This window comes from Panthera onca, chromosome B2, assembly GCF_046562875.1.
Source record: "Panthera onca isolate mPanOnc1 chromosome B2, mPanOnc1 haplotype 2, whole genome shotgun sequence".
Lineage (NCBI taxonomy): Eukaryota > Metazoa > Chordata > Mammalia > Carnivora > Felidae > Panthera > Panthera onca.
The window spans coordinates 17,803,922-17,821,456 of record NC_138343.1 but is presented as its reverse complement, the minus strand read 5'-3'; the positions used below and the strand labels follow the sequence as shown (position 1 = coordinate 17,821,456).

The 17,535-nt window shown below is 42.3% G+C and overlaps 1 protein-coding gene across 11 annotated transcripts in view; it reads right to left on the bottom strand.

Moving 5' to 3' along the window:
• Positions 1-815: 815 nt before the first annotated feature.
• MAK (male germ cell associated kinase) overlaps positions 816-17,535 on the bottom strand; it is a 55,729-nt gene continuing 39,009 nt past the window's right edge. For 6 of the 11 annotated variants that reach the window (XM_078446643.2, XM_078446646.2, XM_078446645.2 and 3 more), the window contains 6 exons: positions 15,088-15,236; positions 9,892-10,023; positions 7,619-7,693; positions 5,029-5,148; positions 3,671-3,700; positions 816-1,242 (listed from right to left, as the gene is read on the bottom strand). In XM_078446643.2, coding sequence (XP_078302769.2) covers positions 1,088-1,242; positions 3,671-3,700; positions 5,029-5,148; positions 7,619-7,693; positions 9,892-10,023; positions 15,088-15,236 — 661 coding nt within the window. In that variant the 3' untranslated portion in view covers positions 816-1,087. The remainder of the gene's footprint in view (positions 1,243-3,670; positions 3,701-5,028; positions 5,149-7,618; positions 7,694-9,891; positions 10,024-15,087; positions 15,237-17,535) is intronic. The other 5 variants (XM_078446648.2, XM_078446649.2, XM_078446650.2 and 2 more) reach the window with 5 other exon arrangements.

The following is a 17,535-nucleotide window of genomic DNA, read 5'->3' as shown; positions in this document are numbered from 1 at the left end:
TTGAGTCCATAAAATGGCAAATTTAAATATAGTCCCAAGTTCAAGATGTCTCTTTTAAGTACCAGTTTAGAAACAGAACTAAGAAAAAAAAAAAAATTGTACTAAGTGAATCACTGCTATAGCAACTGAATTGCATTTGCTCTTGAGAGTAAATATCAGGGTCGGAGCCAGGTCAGCGATCTGCAGCGCAGCAAGAGTTTGCTTTGGGCGAAAGCTGGCGCACCTCATCTTTGTGTCTGGTAGGAACATGGAAACAAGGTATTTTGAAAGTGTGATGAGCAAACATCACAGTTTCAAGAACTCTCTTAATGATGTAAAGATGGGAACCTTGGTTGATCTGGGAGTCATTAAGCCATTGAGGTTGATAGTCTCCACGAAGTCACAGGAGTTGTGTTGGTCAAACAATAGACTCTTTCTCCGCTAACATCGGGTGTCATAATTTTGAAATCTTTATGTTAAAGATAAATTTATTCCGAAGAAAGACGCCCTGCTCAAGAATTACCACTGCTTCCATAATTTCAGAGTAGAAAACCAGATGATAAATCAGCATTCTCTGCCATTGCCAAACTGGTAAGATAGAGCCTTAGCCAAATACGAGCTCTGATTGACAGACCACCGAGGTTGCCATTAAAAAAAAAAAAAACAAAACCCAAAACCAAGCAAAACAAAAACACCTCTGAGGACAATCAAAATATTAATTAATTTAGGCAAATAACAGATGAAACCGAAAACATTCTAAACACTTACTTTCTGGAGGCTTTTTTAAAAAAGTGTCTTATACTTAGTAACTATTAATTTGTAGATCAAACACTTGATACTTTGGCAAATAGTTTATTCAATACTTTGTAAAGTCCTACCCGTACGCGTGTCAGCGCTGTGGGCAATTGATGCTAAGAAATTGGATTTCATTTCTAGGAAAGAAAGAAAATAGTAGGAGATGATTTTTGCTCTGCAGAGTACCCACTACTTCATATTGCTTCCAGAACTCAGTAGAAATAGACATCTGTACACATTTCCCAGGGTCTGGGGACTTGCGTGGACTATGGAGTATTCTGTGGAGAATGCTGTGGGGCTTTGCACCATTCTCCTACCGGTGGCCGCCATATTTGGCCACCCAGTCTGTCCTTCCGTGCACTGAGGGAACCGGCTGCACGCGGTTCACAATGTTAAGATTCTTGGCCGTAGGATTGTAAGTAGGTCCTGAAAACTGCCCCCGACCGGGTTTTGTGTTCCAGGTGTATTCTGGAAGAAATCAGAATTGGAAGTTAGAACTTTATTCATTGGATTGTCAAATTGAAAATAAGGCAGCTTAAATCTTTTCATTTCATGGGGGAGTTTTGAATTTATCTTTAAAAGATTAGTTCTGTGGTCTCTAAGGGTTTTTTTGTTTTTTTGTTTTGTTTTTTTAATAGTAAAACGCAAAATTCTAGTGTGGTGTGATGTTGATAGAGAATTCTCAGTAGCTCAAGGGCCAGTGTTTCTGGTTTACAGTTTTGACTACTGCTGCTGCTTTTGTGGTTTCACTCAAATGCCTATCACACTTAGGTTGGCAACATGAATTAGGATGACCAAGAAAATTCTTGGTTCAGGTTGAACAGGCAATAACCCACAGTGTTATTAGTGACTTTGTAAAATCACACAGTGGTTACATCTGAATAATACTCACTACGGAAACTTTATTTGTAATTGTGAATCCTATAAAGCTTGGGCTTCATGGAGCTCCACAGATGGGATCCCATAGTAGATTTCTTTTAACCATGAAAATGTGGTTTTTAGAAGCAAGAAACTTCCTTTTTTTTAATTGGGAAAATGAAGGGCGATAGCAGAATTCCTTTAAAAGGTGAGCCAGTCCTAAGATCCCAAACTGTTCATCGTAGGGTCTGCTTTATTCATAAATTTGGCTGATTAAATATTTGTGAAATTTTGATTTGTTAAATATTTGTTATCTGAACAGTTTACAAGCTAGAATTGCTTAAACATCTCAAATGACAGAGCAGTAAATCATTTTGCAGAGAACTTTAATCTCTTCTCCAGTCCTTCCTTCACCTGCCCTCACTTCATATTTACGGCTGAGCATCATAGATGTTCTATCTGAAGAGGGATGTTTGATCCTTCAATTTGGGATTTAAGTATCGTTTCACACTGTGTGGTGGCTGACACTCTTGGATTAAACTAAGTGTCAATTTTGAGACGAGTCTGACCATTTTGTACACTGAACACTACCCATACTATATTCACTTGCATGGTTTCCCTGTTTTGTTTTGTTTTTGTTTTCTTAAACTTTCTCTGTAAAACTGGGAGTGGAGGGGAAATTATGGGAGCACGTGGGTCTGCCGCTGACCTCAGCTTAATGGGAATAAAGCATTAAGTGAGGAACTGCCCTGGGGATAATCACCTGGTCCTATCATCCTGCCCTTACCAGGTTTAAAATTCTCCAGGTTCAAGCTGATAGAAAGCAACCTGACAAGGTGGGTTAATAGCCAGTTAACCCTGAACTGTGAAGGAAGAACTGGTTAAACAGTTAACCAGGTTTTCCAGGAACAGCCCTTTTGTTCTATCCCACAGGAGTGTGGACACACACCAGTCTGTTAAATTTGTGAGCCCACACGGAAGGCTGCAGACCTAATGGGCCTGTGGGTGGAGGAGAGAGCAGGTGAGAGGGAGGGAGTGGAGCGAGGAGGAGAGAGAGGCAGAGAGTCCCCTGGTGAGTGACTTCAGAGACGGGAGAGGGGACAGGAGAGGGGACGCAGTCTTCAGCTAACAGTTGGGCGAGCCTCTGGTGTTGCAACATGAGGGATTTGGGGAGTAAAGGAACTTTTTTCCCAGCTCATGACCTAGCTACGTCAGGTCCTGAATGCATTTGAGGGAAACCATGTCCAGGAAAACATTTTTAAAACTGCTGAAGAGGGAATCATTTTGCCAAGATTTCCTTTCTGAGAAATAATAATTTCAGGACTCAAGCACCCTTGGTGAAGAACTCAGCAGCTGCCAGAGGAGCTGAGATCCGGGGGCAAGGCAAGAAACACTTTTGTGTCAGCCGGACCTTGCCCCGCACCTCCTTAGTGGGGCAGGCAGCCCTCTCACGCTTTCTGTGCCCTCTTTTTAAAAACAGCACGTGTCCTATCAAGGGCATTTAACTTCCTGCAGAAAATATTTGCCAAAGGAAAGATGTTTGCCTGTGATCCGTGCCCTGATTATGTAACCTTTAGCAAGAAATAAAACCCGTGTAAAATGAAGACCGTAATAATAGTACCTTCTGGAGTAGAGTTAATGAACATAGCTCACTTAGAACAGGGCCCTCCCTGCCCTTGCAAAGGGTGGCCGGCCGTGTAGGGAAGAAGTCACTCCTCAAAGTCCTTGTTACCACAAGGCAGGGAGTCGGGGAGGAGGTGTTGGGAAGTTTGGGGTGAGAGATTACATGGGGAAGCTGGAAGAAATTAATTCGATTTTTCTTCTCTAATCCTGGGGGCGAGGCTGGGGAAGAGTAGAGAGGAAGGCTATGAGAGAAGGGGAAATAGTCGAGGAAATACGGTAATGACCTGGTTTTATTCTTTTGTGGGAAACTCTCACACCAGTGGGTACTGAAAGACACATCTCTTACAGAACAGTGTTTTCCTAAGGATTGGCATTGACCACTTGAGGATGATTAATATTTACTTCTTTTTTTTACCTTTCCTCCTATCACCATCTGTAGGAACATCTGATGAGCAGAGGAAATGAAGAGATGAAAAGTTATGAGAAAGCATTTACTTAAAAAAAAAAGAAAAGAAAACAGGAACATGCATGCTAATCTGACAGAATGCTTAATACACAAAGGCCTTCAATATCTTACACAAATGGTTTTCTAAAATGCCCACTTTCACTTTCTAAGAGCAGACACTTAGATAACAAACCAGTTTGAAACATTTTGATTTTCTCCTCTTCTTCTAAAAATTGCTACTAAGCCATGGCTGCTGACTCACTGTCAGGCTGGCTTAAAATACCTGAGGCTTCAAAAAAAAAAAAAAAAAAAAAAATCACTTGCTGTGTATAATGTGTTTACTTACATATTTTGTTTCAGCAGAGAGATAATGAAGCGATGTTTTTCACAGATAAGGTAACTAAGTACTGTTTGAGCAGTGCTACCGTGGTCCGAAATCATAAATTACAGAAGTCCTGTGCTTCTCGCGGTTTTAGCTCCAACAGCGTGAACTTTAGAGGTTGGACTTCAGAGAACTTTAGAGTGTGAACTCTAACCAGGAGTTTGAAGTTCGGAGGGAATTTATACAACTCCCTATCTTCCCAAACTTCTGACTGTCTGCCTTAATGTGTATTTTAAGTGCCTTCCTGAGGACTTCTATTTTAGAGTCGTTTTGAGAGCCTTCATAGTCAGACCTGGTCAAGCTCAAGTACAGAATCACCACCACGCCACCGCAGGGCACACAGCCTACTTGGTCATAACCGGAGGGCGGGGGCATAAGCCAAGCCTCCACCATCTACTACCGGTGCAAAGCCAGAGCCAGGGTGGGAAAGTTCTGCCACGGCTCCCTTCACTCTGCACGGGAACTGCCTGTGGAGTGATACACGAACAGCATCTCCGTGTTTATGAAGCCCCCACCCTGTGCCAGGTACCGACCTGGTGGGCAGCTCTGAAAAATGCACCTTCTTTACATCCCGTTGGGTCACACAGCATGTTCTCGAATTTCACAAACCGGCTCCTCTCCCAGCTCCACCACTTAGGAGCTGGGTGACCCTCGGCCAATTACTTGATGTCACTTTCCTCCTCTGTAAAAGGTCTACCTCATCCAGTCTTGTGCAGGTTCAACAGCATAATCCGTATGCCTTGCAAGTCACCACTTTGTTAAAGGCAGCTCTTACAAGAGACTCGCAGACCGCACCTTCAGAAGAAGGGGCATTTTGCCAAAAATCATTAGAACTGTGTTAACAAGGTGAGTGGGACTAATTTAAAAGTCTCCGCTTGGGCAAAGTGTAGAAACTTAGAAAAAGCTCCTTTCTGGTCAGAAATCTTAAAAACTCTAAAGTTCTTACCTGTCGTTGTTGCACCAAGAGGTGCTAAGTGTATCCTCTGGCCAGCTGACCCCACTTCTTTTTTGAGAAAGGAAGGAATGTATCCTGACTGATTGTAAGTAGCATAACTTCCAAGACTTCCTAGTGATGTATCATAAAGTTTCATAGTCAGAAGGTGAAAATTTTAAAGCACCCGAGAGTAACTTGAATACTACACGCCTACTAATTCTAGATTCTATTTTTTGAGGACTGACTCTATTTCAAGCACTGTACTATGGCTTCAGAGACCATCCTATTCAGTCCGTATAACAACCCTTTGGGAGGTATATTTTACCCACACCTTGTGGCTCTCAGAACTTGCTTAAATTATCACGGTAAGTGACCAGGTTAGAATGTGAACCCAAGGCTGTTTGCCCTGAACACACCAGGTTGTTTTTTTTTTTATGACTCCACTCTTACCCTGAGAGTATGTCTCCTGCCAGGAAGCCCCCATCCCTGCACTGCTTTCTGTGCTTTGTCTTCGTTCTGTAAAATCACTATCATGACCGCACCTACTCTCATAGGGTTGTTGTAGGGATTGAATGAGATGTAGGCAAAGCACTTAGCATAGAATCCGGTGTTCAATAAACGTCAGCTGTCATCATCGTCATCCTCATCGCTATTAGTGAATGATCAACCTGGGGGCAGTAGAGTGAGGGGCTGAAGGAGGGAAATGTAGAGGCAGAAGACAGGAGGTCATTGCCATAGCTGAAATGAGTAAGTATGAGGACCTGAATTCAGGGAGTCACAGAGGCAATGCAGAAGAGAACGGCGTGGGTATATGGGGTAGGAGGGGGAGGGAAAGAGGAATATAAACCCCTAAGTTTGTATCTTAGGTGACTAACAACAGCAGTACAGGAGAATCAGGTTTGTTGGAAAGACATGATGGCCATGGGATATTTGAGTTGTAGTGTTGAGCAGGCCTGGAGATTTGGAATTATCAAGCTATGGCAATTATGGGCCATGCGCTTGGAGGAGCCAGCTCAGAGGGACCGTGGATGTGCAAAGATCCAGAATGGAACCCCAGGGAGCACCAGCATTGAGGGAAAGGACAGAAAAGGACCCCATGGAGAAGAGGGAGTAGGGAGGGTAGGTGATGGGAGGAGCAGGGTCTGAATAGCCAAGAGGATACAGTGTGCAGAGAGAGGAGGGAGGCCAGAGAGGCAGAGGTCTGATGGGATTTGCACCACCCTTGGAATCTGGCCACTAGGATAACGTCAGGACCTGGCAGGAGCTGTTTCAGTGGCCTGAAGCCATCTGAGGACAAAGGACAGTGAGCTGAAGAGCAAACTGGAAATAAGGGAAGAAATGGATGTAATTTCTCCTTCGAGAGCCTAGCCGTGCAGGAGAGGAGACAGGTGTGTCAGCAAGGAGGTGAAACGGGGCTCAGATCGTGGTGGTGGTTTCAAGAACTGCTTGCTTGGCAGCTATGACTGAAGCATTTTTCACAGTGTTACTTGTTCGCAAGTCTGGACTCTGAACTTCTCGTCCCTGAGTCTGTCACAGCGCTGTGCATAGTAGGCTCCCAGTAAGTGTCTGCTCTTGAACCAACAAACGTCAAACAGCAGCGTCGTCGCAGAAATGGGATTTTACACAGTGAGCACGTTACCAGCTTATACAGTTTTAACGCTACTGAATATAAGCATGATCGCCTCCCTCGAGTGCCCATTCAGAATCAGCAGTCAGCCCTCTACTTTGAAAGATTTTTGAAAGAAAGTTCAAGGCAGTGATCACGTTCAGCAGCAGCTTCAGAACATTGCTCTTGGTCTCATCCTTCTCACCAGAGCAGACACTTACTAAATGCTTACTGTGACAAAAATCCCAGGTATGGTTATATAATAATACATTGGTAAATATTATTTCCTCCATTTTGTAGGTGGGGAAACCGACGTAGGGAGCCTAAGGAACTTGTCCACAGTCACAAGGCCTACTGAGTGATAGTATGGGGATATGCCAGATTCTAAAAGTTGTGTGCCGAATAGTTAATAGGCTGCATCTTACTATTACAAGAAGAAGTTGCTACGGAAAAATGCACAGAAAAAGAAATTTTCTTAAATTACTTTGGCTACGGAGTTTTGAAGTGCCTTGTGAGCTGCAAATCTTTAGGCTGGAGTCCATAGCACTGTTTATACCAGCGACCTTGAACCCCTAGGAAATCTACCATTTCCATTAACCTGGTTAGTTTTTAATTTTAAATGATTGTTAATGCTTCAAAAATGAGTTTCAGAACTTAAAAAAAAAGTTTTGCAGGAATACTGATTACGAAATAAGGAAATCTTTTAATTCTTTTCAGTAGATCTGCTTCACTTATATAAATTGTCATCATTAATTTAAGATGAGCATAGAACTTCCTGAGAGCATGTTAGTCTTAGAATTCCAACTACTGAAGAATGGTGTTTCTGATGATGTGGAATGCTTCTCTTTCTCCTAGTCCTCGTCTGACTTCTAAAAGAAGGTGACCTTGGCCTTCATAGTGGCCTTGTATGACAGGATTCAGAGCAAATGTGGAAAAGAAAAGTGGACAAGGTATTCAAAGAACAAGTTGTACTCATCTAGAATGCCCAGAAATTACCTTGTGGATCCTCTAATTTTTCAGGAAAACTTTCATTACATGATAGTTTTTCAATTGGTTTAATTATGCTTTCCTCTGAAGAGAAGGCAGGTAGAAAGAAAGAATGAATAATAAGAATGTTTTAGGAAAAGCAGAGAACAAAAATGGATTGATTAGATGATTAATGAAAAGATCAGGAAGAACCCTTAACATGAGAAAGCATTCTCATGTGCGGTCACAGCTTTCATCTGATGCCAGCCAAGTATAGATTCCCCCGAGACTCAAAGTTGTATTTAACCATAACTCATTTGTATTGGTTCGGTGGATATTATTTTAAAATACTGGCAAAAAAAAGTGAATTACAGTGCTGCAGTGTTTGACACTTAAAATGTCCACAGTGTTAAGATTAACGTCACATCAGAATATCCCAGTAGATGGGGCGCCTGGGTGGCTCAGTCCGCTGAGCGTCCGACTTCAGCTCAGGCCGTAATCTCACGGTCCGTGAGTTCGAGCCCCGCGTCGGACTCTGTGCCGACAGCTCAGAGCCTGGCGCCTGCTTCGGATTCTGTGTCTCCCTCTCTCTCTGCTCCTAACCCACTCACATTGTGTCTCTGTCTCTCTCAAAAATAAATAAACATTAAAAAAAGTAATAAGAAATAAGACCACTTAAAAAAAATTAAAAAAAAAAAAAGAATATCCCAGTAGATTACCATAGTGATCCTCAGGTGGTTTTTGGGTCCAATACCAGAAAACTATCTATCTATTTTTTTAAAAAGAATGCTTTACTTCTTTACACATTTTCAAATGATATGTAAGATCCTTCAGCATAAGTTTATAGTTCCAAAAGTTGTCCTTTGTGGCATATTATAATTATAGACATTGAAAAATAAAACTATTCCATCTCTCCTTTAACCATAACCAATGGAATCTAAGTACCATGGTGATTTAAGGACATTTTTTTTTAATGTTTGTTTATTTTTGAGAGAGAGAGAGCATGTGCAAGTGGGGAGGGGCAGAGAGAGAGGAAGACACAGAATCTGAAGCAGGCTCCCGGCTCTGAGCTGTCAGCATGGAGCCCAGTGTAGGGCTTCAACTCATGAATGGTGAGATCAGGACCTGAGCCCAAGTCAGATGCTTAACCAGCTGAACCTCCCAGGTGCCCCAATACCGTGGTGATTTTATGCCCACCAATACTGACTTACAAAATACATGAACAGATTCCTTTTTAACAGCTGGAAATTTCACATTAATCTCATTTCTCTCTAAAATTTTATTTTCATTCATGTCAAAGCCCAGATTTTATCCAAATATAATTTTAGGTTAAGAAAAACAAATATAAGTTCAGGCTTAAAAGTCTTTAAATTGACCATTCAAAAGTATGTATAAATTGAAACCTTAAAAAATTTTTTTATAACCCTAAGTATGTTAAAATACTTTTTTCCTGGATTAGGTTAGTTATAATTATGACAATTCATTGTATGTAGTTAATCAAAAAAGCTGAATAGTATAAATTTTGATTACTAGACATTAAAAGGCATTATTTTGGGGGGAAATTCATCTCACTGAGAAAGACGGCAGCTTATTCAAGCTGTCCGCGTGTCCACAAATGAATGTTGCTTATTGCTAAAATCAGGTTTCAGGACCAATTCCGTCCCTTTTTTCTTGTTCCTTTTTGGAAATGGAAGCACTGAGAAACCTTGTTTAACATAAACAGATAGTTGGGAATGAAAGCTGTTTTATTACAGCTTTGTCACCACATTCTGTGAATTCAGAGTTCTAGACCAAAACTCATACAGTGATTTTAAAAATGAGTTTTGACTATCTGTCGGCTAATAATTCAATTAGGCTCTTCAATTTTGTGAAGGTTAAGAACTGGAAACCACTTGACTTCAACAGGACTTGTTCCCCAGTTATCACAATTACTCGCTCTCTCAACATTGTTCCCAACTTATCAAACTGTCTCTTGGATTGGCACCCCAGGTATAGGTGATATTTCTAGACTTTGGGGAAAAAGGAAACAACCATAGTAAACAGGCAATTTGTCTTTTGTTTTGTAAAATAGGAGAATAGAGACACAGCTCAGGGAGATCCATTTTAGGAAAGAATCCACATGGGAGTTGAGATCTGGCACATGACTGCCTTAAAACCACCTGTGCTCAAGTACCAGTTTGAAAACTTGGTGTTCCCCCCAAGGTTATCTCAGTTGGAAGAAGGCAGCTGCAATACAGTTAGAAGTCAAAATCTGCAGAAGGAAAGCAATGTAAATTTATACTTTAAGTGTGTTTTTACTTTACCTGCGTTACTCCTTTTGAAAGCAAGTTCTGCCCCCATGGGTCCCAATGACTTAGGAAATAACTGATTACTCCAAGTATGTGGGTTTATATCCTTTCCACTGGCTACCAAGGACACATTCTTGGGATTTACACCTTAGAAGAACAAAATCAAAGTAGTCATTTGAAAAGTTAGGGTGTGATCATTAACTTGACAGATAAATACATAATACATTCAAATGAAGACTGGAAATAAGTTGGAGGCGAATGGAAATAAATTGATGTTACAATGTAGCAGTTCCTTCAATAATGTGGAATCCTCACGGTGCGTTTTGCAAACACAAGGTATTTTCTATAAAACAAGTAATGATCATTGAACATTGGACATCTCTGGCTCAACGTCTTATAAAAATTGAGGTGGTACAAAAATTTTCTTCAAATTGACTTGTTTTAAGTACGTACTTAAAAATACATGGATATGCGCCAGACCCTTGAGGAACACTCAGTGTAGCCAGGAGAATTGAGAGCTTGCATGTGGTGTGTAAAGATCTCCGAAACTTATTGCATATTAGACAATAATAAAATCTAAACTCTTTATGATTTTCTGAAATCTGTGAAATGTGGAGGCAACTTTAGACTTTGGTACTAATGGTCAAAGGGTGGTGTTTTAACTTATTCTTAAGAGATTTGAAAACTTCCTGAACGTGACTTCTTTTCACTGATAATAAATTGGATGCAACTTACGAGAAGGTAAAGACATCACACAGTCTACGTCTCTGGGTCGTACATGTGTTTTCTTTAGCAAATACAAGAAAAAGCCTCACCAAGGACTACCATTAACGTAGGAAGTTAGCACCTCTTTCCGGACAGGATGAGCTCTGGCTCTTCAGAGAGTGAACTCCTCAGCAAGGTTTCACATTTATGAGACATAGAATAATATCCCTTGTTTGGAAGCCATAAAAAGGCCAGGCTATTCTGTACTGAGCCTCAAAGTTACCAGTCATCAGTACTCTAATGAAACACTCCTCCATGTAAATAATTTGCCTTTCTTATCGCATAGAGCTCCTTATGGATTTCGGATTCTGATAAAGGACCTACCAATAGAACTATATATCATAGGCACTTGCCTGACAGTAAAGAAGATGCACTTACTAAAAAGGTAGCAATAACTCATACGAAAAAGTCAATACAAAAAAATCCTTTACCCCCAAAGACAAGGCAAGGTAGGGGGGAAAAACTAAGCTCCTTAAATGAACAGTTTTCATAAATGTAGTTCAACAAAGAATGGGCCCTGAGCAGTTAAATTATTTTGTTAATCCAGTTAGCCTTCGGATATCCCTAGTTTTTTTTTTTTTTTTTTTTTTTAAATATATCCATTAGCAAAGACAATTGCTTCAATTTTGTCTTTTTGAACATTCCAGATTTCTTGGAAATTGACACAATCTAGAATGTGAAGTCATTTACATATTAGTTTACAAGCTTTTACTGGGCACCTTCTATATACCAAACACTGACAGACAGAGGTAGAAATGAATATACCATCATCCCTTGCCTCAGAGGAAAGTAAATCAGTGAACACATATTTACTGAGCACCTATCACATGCCAGGCATTGTGTATGGCATTAGACAAAAAGTGGTGAGCAAAATAGTGTCTGCCCTTTTGGGTCTTAACAACCTGAGGGAAGGGAAACATTAACAGTTACAAATAGGTAATTAATGGTATATAAATTGTTTAAAGGAGTCTGGTGCTGAGAGGACAGGCAAATAACAGAAGAAACTTTCTTTAAAAGTCCCACCAGTCTTTCTTTAAAAAAAGTAATTTAAAAAAAAAAAAGTAATTTTAAGCTGAAATGTGAATCTGATTAGGACTCGGGAGGGGGTGGGAGCTGTGCTCCTGGGAGAGGCCACAGTGTAGGCTGGGGACCCAAGATGGGAAGGAACCCCGAGACATTCCATGGATGGAGAAAGAAGTGGGACTGGCACAAAATAAAGATGGAGAAGGGGGCAGGGGTCAAATCAAGTAGGGATTTGTGTGCCAGGTTAAGAAATTTAAAATGCAGTGGGAAAGGCAAGTGTAGAAATAACACAGCACGTTGAATACACAGGGTGGAAGGAAGGACAGAGGCGATAAATGGACTTGAGAAGGAGCAGGGTTTCAAAAGTGCTGTGGAAGGAGCGGCCCTCCCCGCCTGCGTGGTGGCATCAGTTTGTGCCAGAGAGCCCAGTTCTGGGAGCAGGGAGTGAGACCAGAGGGCACCCCCAGAGATGGTTTTCACTTCCGTCGCACACTCTGCGGCTCCCTTATGCGATAATTAAGTACCTAAGGCTTACAGGGTGAGCGGAGAGGTGAGTGCAGTCCCACTGTAAGTAACAGAAAACAGTCTCAAAGTCTTGCTCCAGTAAACAGCCGGTCAGTAGCAGGTCAATAACTAGGACTCTTGCGTCCCTCTCCCTGCAGGCCAATGTCACAGATCTGCCAAGTCTTGTAGAATAATGCCATGCTGCCCTGAAAGTATATGGTACATTTCTAGAGCTCCCATGATCCTAAAGATTGACGCTTAAGAATCAATTGATGCTTTTATGCTTGGCTTTATGGTAAAAAAAAAAAAAAAAAAAGCCCCCAAACATATTCTTTTTTTTTTTTTAATTCCTAAAGATACTTAATTATAAAAATAACTATGGATCGTAAATGTCAAGCATCATTTCTTATTTCGGTTTCTATCCTCTGCAGTCATCGCTGGCTCATGACAGGTGCTCAGTAAATGTTTGTCTAAGTGACTGAACTGAGCTCAATTCTAGTTTCAAATCTCACCCAGCTCTAGAGGGGCATCTTCAAGGCAAAAAAATGCCAACAGGGAAACAGAAAGACTCAAGTTTAGATTTCAAGCAGCTCTAATTTCAAGTCTATTTATGGTCTCAATTATAGCCATGCTTCTGACCCACAGTAATGTGCAGGATCGGATAGATCTTTCTAGTTAAAAAGGAAATGACCAGACCAGTTTCAGGTATCCTGAAATATGTCCCAGAAAACCACATTAGGGAGCAGAACTATGAAAACAGAGTGCTTTGGATCTATTTATCCTGATAAAAACTTACAGTTGCCTTTCCCACCGCCAGAGGGCTCCCTTGTACAGATAAGAAAATATCGATTTGCTATAGGATTGATTTATGTTTAAACAGGGGAAAATATCCCCCATGAATCTGTGTTCTGGGAATTTTGTTACATCCCTGCTTTTGCAGCAGGATCGGAACTCCTCATGGTATCAACACCAAAATGTCACAGCGAAGCATCTCCAGAGTTGTCTACCTGTTCAGTCACTAACTTCTCACCTCTCATCACTTTGCAGCCCACTCCAGCCTCGTTCTCCCTCACCATTCCAGACTGAAACTGCTCGCCAAGTTTCAGGTCCTTCAGGGACCTCCCCACTGTTCAGTTTAATCAGGCATTTCTGTCCCTTCTCATAACCGCTAAGCAGCAAACTCTTTCAGGGAAATGGTTCCTTCTCAGCTTCTGCAAACCCCCTGTTCATGGTTTTTCCCCCTCAGCTGCCTGGCTCCTTCCTTTCCTCTCTCTCGAGTTGTCCTCCTCCTCCTCCTCTACCGCTACCATTGTTCCCACTCACAGTCTCTCTGTAGGTGATCCTGTTCAATGCATGGACTTAAATACTGTCTGGGTGTCGCCGTTCTCTGTAGCCCAGGTCCCTCCTCAGTGTTCCTGGCTCTTCCCTCCCACCTCCTGCATGGCCTCGCCACACTGGAATGTTTCACAAGCATCTCGACTCTAACCGCCCGCATGCAAGCCTGACCACCTCTTTCCTGCCCAATCCTGTTCCCCGTCGGTCTTCCCCATCTCAGAGCATAGCACCACCATCCACCTAGGATTCAAGCCACAAACTGGCTTTTGTCTTTTTCTTTTCTACAACATCCATCAGCAAGACCATTTCCAAAATCTATCAGGAGCCCTGCTCCCTCTCAGTCATCATCCTCGTTTCCCTGGGGGACCACAGTGGCTTCCAGCTGGCCTCCCTGCTTCTGGTCTTGCCCTGTGCAATCCACCCTTTACACAGTCTTTTTAACACGTATGTCACATGTCACCACTCACCTCCCAAGGTTCCCCCCAAAGGCCTCTTTCGGAGCTGGAATAAACCCAGAATTCCTTCCCCTGCCCTCACGGTGCTGTCTTACCGGAATACTGCTGGCTCTCCCCACCTCACCCCTCCTCACTCTCTCCTAAGCTCTTGTAAAATCTAAATGTGCGGCCTGTTGTTCTATTCAGAGAAGCCAGTGTCTTTCCCTCCACCTAAAACTTTTCTCAGCTCTTCATCTTTCCCTCTTTTTGGACTAAAGATAAATCTGTATAGATATATGGTCACTTAAAAATTGATTCCCTTTTAGGCTAGGTTGAATTTAAACTTTTCTTTTTAAAGTGGACTTTGAGGAGAAAATGCTACCTGCAGGCATAACATAAACTACCCACCATCTGTCTAGATCTTTCTCCTAAGCTCCGGATTCATATATTCAGTCGTCTCCTAGATAGATCAACTCAGATGCTCACTAGACATCCCAACCCCAACTCCCGAGATTCCCTAGTTACGCACATCCGTCCCCTCCTGATCTCCCCCTTTCTCGGGTAAAGTCACCACCCCCCCCCCCCAGGGGACAACACTGATTCCTCTGTTCTTTACCACCACCCGTGCCCATCTGTCAGCAAGTCCTGTCTTTCCACTGCTCAAATACATGGAGATTTTACCCATTTCTGTGTCCACGTTCACCACTCTGGAACAAGCCATCACCCTCTCGTTCCAGACACGTGCAGTGGCCTCTTGAGCCCCTAGTATGCTCTACCCACAATGATCTTTCAAAAACACAATCCCGATCATTTAGGAAACAGTGTAAAATGCTACATTTTATAAAACGGTGTCGCGGGGGTGCAGAATTGTTTTAATAAAACTTAGCGCTTGCTAAAGGCAGAGCTTTGGGGGGAGAGGGAGGTATTTTTTTTTTTTTTTTGAAGCCTATTCTCATCTTTTTGGTTGCCAGGCATTTCTTGAGCAGACTTCCCCGAGGCAGGGGACCCAGAAAGTACTTGGGAACAAGTACTGACCAGGCTGAGCCGGCAGAGAGCGCTGTTTCAGTGGTGCCCTTTCTGCCGATATTCCAGGACGCTTAAGCCTGACCCCTCCCCTAGTTAGCATCAACGTTGTATGTTCTCTGCTCACCTGGAAGGTATCTGGATTGCTTCAGGTAGTACTGCTTAGCGGTGGAAGCAGTTGACAGTTCAGAATCCGATTTCTGGGAAACGGCAGCGGGTAAGCTCTTGTTTTCCCCTGCTGAGTGGCGGGAGGCTGAGGGCACCGACTCTGGAAGCCTTGAAAGTCCACACAAGGTAGCGTCACTACTTGAAAAATGAGACGATGGCAGCTACTGCGTCCCCCACCCGCCCCCCTGCGCGTCTGCGGGAGGACCGTCGCGGCCACCGTCACTGCCTACTCACGCAACGTCTGATCGGTAAGGCCGTCTGGGTCCCCCTCGGAGGCTGACACTGGCCTGGCTGGCCCTCAGCTGCTGGCTGCCCCCACCCGCTCAGGGGTAGTTCTAGACACAGGCAGGTGGACCCTTTCATGAGAAACGGCCCCACCCGTTCCTGCCTTCTTTCCCTTTGGCTCAGCCCATTGTAGTCATGCCAGCTGCTGAGATTCGCCCCACTTTCAAGACCGCTCGTTCCAGAAAGCCTCCTCTCCTCGAAGTGCTGCTGTAAACAGGACTTTTGAGCTCTTTGCAGCTCCTTCGTTAGCAGCACTCAGTGCACGCTCTGCTCTGGTGTCATGCTGACTCGAAGGTCTTATTTCTGCCGCTATACGTTTGATGGGCTGCAGACAGACCACATCCTGTTCCTGCCGTGGCTTAATACATCTCTGTATTTAGTAAACGTCTACCGAGCATGCGCGCAAGTATAAACATCTTGCTTTTGTTGACTCTAAAAGAGACAACCTCGTAAGTAAAAGTTTCACACTTTAGCATTGGGTCTTTTGTATTCTTTATGAGGAAGCCCAGGCCGCCAGAGGAACTGAGCGGACAATAGCAGGGTCCATTCAGTGCGCCAAGTGTTTGAGCTCTTATTGCTTAAGAAATAGTGCGGTGCAAAAAAAGAGACAGAGGTCTACTTTGGGATTCGGCCTCGTCTGACTTTAGGCAACCTGTTCCTTCAACCTATCTGACTCTCAGTAGTCTACTCTGCAGATAGTTGTACTGGAGCATGAAGATTACAAATTAAAATTTAGGTAGGCGCTTAATAAATGGAAGTATCTTAATCATTATTGTTATTATGTCTAAATCGTATAAAGCCATTCGAAGATACCAAAAAATAAAAAATGGAAGAAATACATTAAAAATTGATTGTCATACAGTTTTTCGGACGAATTTCAAGAGAAAAGGAATAATTGATACTGAAATTTATCAATCATTTCCTTGCCAGAATTAAGTATGTGGACTACAAACTCGATCTATAGGTTTGGATTCAAATCTCTTCTACCCCTAAAAGTACGTGATAAAATTCAGCTGGAATTAGAACGTCATGGGTTAAAAAAAAAAAGTTTTCAAGTCATGTACAGAGTAGGCCAACGCAGACGCGAAGAATTATTTTTAAAAAAAGGAATTATACAGCTCTCTACACGTCTTTAAGATGTTGACATCTTCAAGCTGACATCTATAATTTCCCATCATAAATTAAATCATTTTATTTCTTGTTTCTTGTTAACAATAGGTGGAAAACAGTAAATAATTTATAAAGTGAAATATTATGAGGATTGACTGTAATTGGAGTATTTCATGGTACGATTTGATAAAATAAGTCTTAACTTATTCCCTTATTCCATAAACACTCTGAATCTTCAACAAATTATGTGCAATGTATACCTGTAGGTTTTGAAAAATCAGACAGTTTCACAGAACATTCTGGTACACTTAAAAGAATAAGCATCACTGGGTCCTGGTGCTTTAGTGGTTCTGAATCTCCGTGCTTTCCAACACGTGCTTTCCAAATAGGCTAAAATTCCCTATTTCTAATGTGGGCTTTTCCCTTGAAGAGAAATACTATAGGACAACAAAGCCTTCCAAGTGGAAGGTGTTGGTCGTCTGACTTCTCCTTTTGCTTAGCATCTCAAAAGTTGTTTGGCCTTCCTGCCACTCACATATGAAAATGCTAAGAGGTGTGACTTTCCACAGGGGGATTAAGCAGGTTTATCCTCAAGTTCATGTATTTTAGGGAAGGGTCCCTATGGAATTTGAGAAACTAGAAACTTATTGACTGAGAATTATCCAAGCACAGGTCCCCCTCACAGAATCTCCATGTACCTTCAGAGATATGTGGACCCCAAGGGAATGCCAGATAGCTATTAGATAAAATTCCCTGCCTCCTGCCAATATGTTTTTCTCCCTATTCTTTTATTCCAGAGAGAGAGAGAAAGAGGGAGAGAGAAAGACAGTATTTCCCCACACATTGGTTCACAACGTTTAACCCACCCTCACCTCAAAGGTGAATAGTGCACTCATGAATACTTGGCTTAGAGAAAGACAGGGGGCTGCTGGAGACGTTCAACTCCCAGGAAAAGTTTAGGAAGTGATCCCAAAGGTTTAGAATAGCAAACAAACAAATAAGGGAACCTGAA